Here is a 4,731-nt window from a genome sequence, read left to right as displayed (position 1 = left end):
ACTAGTAAGCGACATCTCGTTTCTCCTTGAGATGTTCCCTACCCTTTGACAACGATCGCATCTTACCACATAAGCATAAGAGTCTTTAAACAACGAAGGCCAAAAGAAACTTGATTGGAGAACCTTGGCAGCAGTGCGCGCTCCCCCAAAATGACCACCACATGGAGATGCATGACAATGGAACAGAATACCCTCAAATTCATGTTCTGCTACACATCTTCTAATCATCTGATCCGCACATTGCTTATATAGAAAGGGCTCCTCCCAAAAATAAGACCTCACATCATGCAGGAATTTCTTCCTTTGTTGGCTAGTCATCTCTGGTGGCATCAACCAACTAGCCGAATAGTTAGCAAAATCAGCAAACCAAGGGAGTTCATGAGAATGGTTAACCCCAAACACTTGTTCATTGGGGAATGTTTCTTTGATGGGGACAAGAGAGTTAGAATCTTCTTCATGCTCCATTCTTGATAAATGGTCAGCCACTTGGTTTTCTACCCCTTTTCTATCTTGAATCTCAACATCAAACTCTTGAAGCAGAAGCACCCACCGAATCAATCTTGGCTTTGCATCCTTCTTGGAAATCAAATACTTTATGGCTGAGTGATCGCTGTAGACAATCACTTTAGTTCCCACAAGATAGGAGTGAAACTTGTCGAAAGCAAAGACAATGGCTAGTAGCTCCTTCTCAGTTACTGTGTAATTCAATTGAGCTCCTGTCAAGGTGCGGCTGGCATAATAAATAGAGTGAAGCACCTTGTTCCTTCGCTGCCCCATCACAGCCCCAACGACATAATCGCTAGCGTCACACATCAATTCATAGGGCAAACTCCAATCCGGTGCAATAATGATAGGGGCTGAAATTAATCTCTTTTTCAACTCTTGAAAAGCCTTCAAACATGCTCCATCGAAGTGGAAAGGTGTATCCTTCTCTAAAAGATTGCAAAGTGGTTTGGAGATCTTAGAGAAGTCTTTGATGAACCTTCTGTAGAAACCGGCATGCCCAAGGAAACTCCTAATGTTCTTCACTGAATTAGGAGGTGGTAGCTTCTCAATAACTTCAATTTTCGCCTTATCAACTTCAATCCCTTGCTTAGATACCTTATGCCCCAAAATATACCTTCCTTAACCATAAAGTGACACTTTTCCCAGTTAAGGACTAGGTTTGTCTCTTCACATATCTTCAACACCTTAGACAAGCTATTCAGACAATAATCATAGGAATCACCGAAGACTGAAAAATCATCCATGAACACCTCTAGAAACTGCTTAACCATATCAGTAAAGATCGCCATCATACATCGCTGAAATGTCGCAGGAGCATTGCATAAACTGAAGGGCATTCTTCTAAATGCAAAGGTACCATAGGGGCAAGTGAATGTAGTCTTGTGCTGATCTTCTGGGGCCACTGCTATCTGATTGTAACCAGAGTACCCATCAAGGAAGCAATAGTACTCTCTCTCAGCAAGTCTATCTAGCATCTGATCAATGAAAGGAAGAGGGAAATGATCCTTCCTAGTGGCCTTGTTTTACTTCCTGTAGTCCATGTAAATTCTCCATCCAGTCACTGTTCTAGTAGGAATCAACTCATTGTCTTCATTCTCCACCACTGTGATCCCACCCTTCTTAGGTACACACTGTACAAGACTCACCCATGAACTGTCAGAGATAGGATAGATAATGCCAGCATCCAGCCACTTGATGATTTCTTTCTTCACTACTTCCTTCATGATAGGATTTAGCCTTCCTTCCATTCAATGGACCCTTTTTCATTGTTTTCTAACAGAATCTTATGCATACATAGGGAAGGACTAATACCCTTTATGTCTGCAATGGTCCACCCAATGGCCTTTTTGAACTGTCTCAATACTTCGAGCAACTTTTCTTCTTGATCATGGCTCAGCTCCGCTGAAATAATAACAGGTAAAGTGGATGATGGACCCAAGTAGGCATATCGCAAATGCGATGGAAAAACTTTCAACTCCAACTCAAGTGGCTCTTCAATGGATGGTTTAGGAGCTTTGAACTCCCTAGACGACAACTCCAATGAATCAAATCGGTTTCTTGTTCTTAACCCTTGAGAATTAGCTTCCAACCAAGCTAAGTACTCCTCCTCGTCTTCCTCATTGTATGAATCAAACAACAATAACCTCTCTAATGGATCACCAACATTACTCGTCTCAAATTCCCTTGATGCCAAAGAATCTACCACTGAAACCACTGAGCATTCCTCCACCTCATCAGGAAATCTCATAGCTTTAAAAACATTAAAGGTCACCTTTTCATCTTGGACCCTCATAGTCAGCTCCCCCTTTTGCACATCTATTAAAGTTCTTCTTGTCGTAAGAAACGGCCTCCCCAAGATAATGGGCACCTCTTTGTCTGCCTCATAGTCTAACACAATAAAATCAGCAAGGAATATGAATTTGTCTACCCTTACCAATACATCTTCAATCTTCCCATCCGGATGAGCAAGAGATCTATCTGCTAATTGAAGAGTAACTGTAGTAGGCCTAACTTCTCCAATCCCTAATTGCTTGAAAATAGACATTGGCATAAAGTTAATGCTTGCACCCAAATCGCATAAAGCCATGCCACAATAAGAGTTACCAATGGTGCAGGGAATGGTGAAACTCCCAGGATCTTTCATCTTCGGTGGCATCTTATTTTGCAAGAATGAGCTACACTCCTTGGTAAGAGCCATTGTCTCAAATTCCCCCAATCTTCTCTTCTTTGTAAGGATGTCTTTCATGAACTTCACATAGTTGGGCATTTGCTCAAGGGCTTCAACAAGGGGAATGTTAATATGTAGCTGCCTCAAGATGTCTAGGAACTTTTTAAATTGAGAGTCCAACTTTTGCTTTTGAAAACGTTGGGGAAATGGAGGTGGCTGCTTGTACTCGAGCTATCTGGGAGTTGATGCTGTGGCATTCTTGCAGCATTCTGGGCAGAGGCAGATTTTTCTACACTAGGAATTTCAGTGTCTTTTTGAATTTCCTCATTTAATTGGATTGAAGAGGGCTCACCCTCATGCCCAGAGTTGGCCTTGGAATTCTCCAACTCCTTCCCACTTCTCAAAGTGACGGCTTTACAATGTTCTTTGCTCCCATTTCTTGGATTCTCGGTGTCACTTGGTAATGTACCATGGGGTCTATTTCTCAGCTCATTAGCTAGCTGCTCAACTTGGTTTTCTAAGTTTCTCAATGATGCAGCTTGGCTTTGGATCATGGCTTCGTTCTTCACTATATACTCCTTCAACATGTTCTCAAGAGAGCTAGGTTGCATTGCTTGTTGTTGTGGCCTTTGTTGTGGTGCTTGTGGGGGATAACCCGGTGGGAAATTTGGTCTTGGAGGCATAGAAGAGTTGCTAGGGCCAGCCCCTTGATTACTCCACGAGAAGTTGGGATGCTGCTTCCATGATGGGTGGTAGGAATTAGAATAAGGGCTATTCCTATTTTGGTTCCCCATGTAACACACAGCTGCTAGATTGGAAGGATAGTTGTCAAAAGTATGACCCTCACCACAATACACACAAGAAATGTTCTCCATTTGCCCAAATTGTGTCCCCATAGGCTACCCCATTGATTGATTCATCCCCATATTCACTGCCTTGAGCATATTAGAAATAGAGGATACTTGGGCTACCAAAGAAGTGATGGCATCTACATCATGAATACCAGCCACCTTTCTGCCTGTAGACAATCTAGAAGTAGGCCACTGATAATTGTTGTTTGATATCCTCTCAAGTATTTCATATGCCTCATTATAGGACTTAGCAAGAAGAGCCCCATTTGCTGAAGCATCAACCACCATTCTAGTGTGGGCATTTAGACCATTGTAAAATGTCTCCATCTGGATGCAATGAGGAATGCCATGATGAGGGCATTTGTGCAACAACTCCTTAAACCGCTCCCATGCCTCATATAAAGATTCTTCATTAAGTTGCTGAAATGATGTAATCTCGTTGCGGAGCTTGGCATTCTTAGTGGGAGGAAAATACTTCATCAAAAACCGCTCTGCCAACTCTTGCCAAGTACTCACAGAATCAGATGGCAAAGAGTTCAACCAAGCTCTGGCTCTGTCTCTCAAGGAGTATGGGAACAACTTTAGTCTCAATGCATCCTTTGTCACTCCGGGCAGCTTGAAAGAGTCACTTACTTCAATGAACAAGCGAAGGTGAAGGTGAGGATCCTCTGTTGGCATCCCACTAAACTGACCCACAGTTTGAAGCATCTGGAACATGACTGGCTTCAATTTAAACTGGGCTGCCTAAATTTCTAGTCTGACGATACCTGGATTGAGCTCATTGAAGAGGGGGAGAGCATATTGCCTGATAGCACGATCTCTGTCATCAGTCACAATAACTGCATTTTGCTCGTTGTTGGCAGCCACTCCCCCTTGAGCCACTCCCCCTTAAGCCACTCCCCCTTAAGATACTTGATCTTGAGCAACTCCTGCTATATTTACTGGTGGATCATGAGCGACTCTTGATAGATTTGCTGCCCTCTGGGAAGCTCTCTGTTGAGCCCCTTGCTCAACATCCATCACTACTACTTCCCTTTTTGACTTTTGTATTCTTCACCTTCTTCTAAAGGTACGCTCGATTTCTAGATCAATGGGAAGTAGTTCAGGGTCTTGATTCTCGTTCATACACTGTATAAACCTGAAATTGCACGAGAATCACCCAAGTTAGTACAAAAACAATTGAAACCAAATTGTAATGACCCAACT

The 4,731-nt window shown here is 42.7% G+C and overlaps 1 protein-coding gene and 1 non-coding gene across 2 annotated transcripts; one reads left to right on the top strand and one right to left on the bottom strand.

Moving 5' to 3' along the window:
- Positions 1–1,738: 1,738 nt before the first annotated feature.
- LOC133814712 (uncharacterized) lies at positions 1,739–2,773 on the bottom strand. The gene has a single exon (XM_062247640.1). It carries the CDS (start codon positions 2,771–2,773, stop codon positions 1,739–1,741), a length of 1,035 nt encoding a protein of 344 aa, XP_062103624.1.
- Positions 2,774–3,868: 1,095 nt separating this feature from the next.
- LOC133820418 (small nucleolar RNA R71) lies at positions 3,869–3,975 on the top strand. Its single transcript, XR_009886828.1, has one exon. It is a non-coding gene; the product is annotated as a small nucleolar RNA R71 (small nucleolar RNA).
- The last annotated feature ends 756 nt before the right edge of the window (positions 3,976–4,731 follow it).

The sequence above is a fragment of the Humulus lupulus genome, chromosome 2 (assembly GCF_963169125.1).
Source record: "Humulus lupulus chromosome 2, drHumLupu1.1, whole genome shotgun sequence".
In the NCBI taxonomy this organism is placed as follows: Eukaryota; Viridiplantae; Streptophyta; class Magnoliopsida; order Rosales; family Cannabaceae; genus Humulus; species Humulus lupulus.
This window is presented reverse-complemented; position numbering and strand designations above follow the sequence as displayed.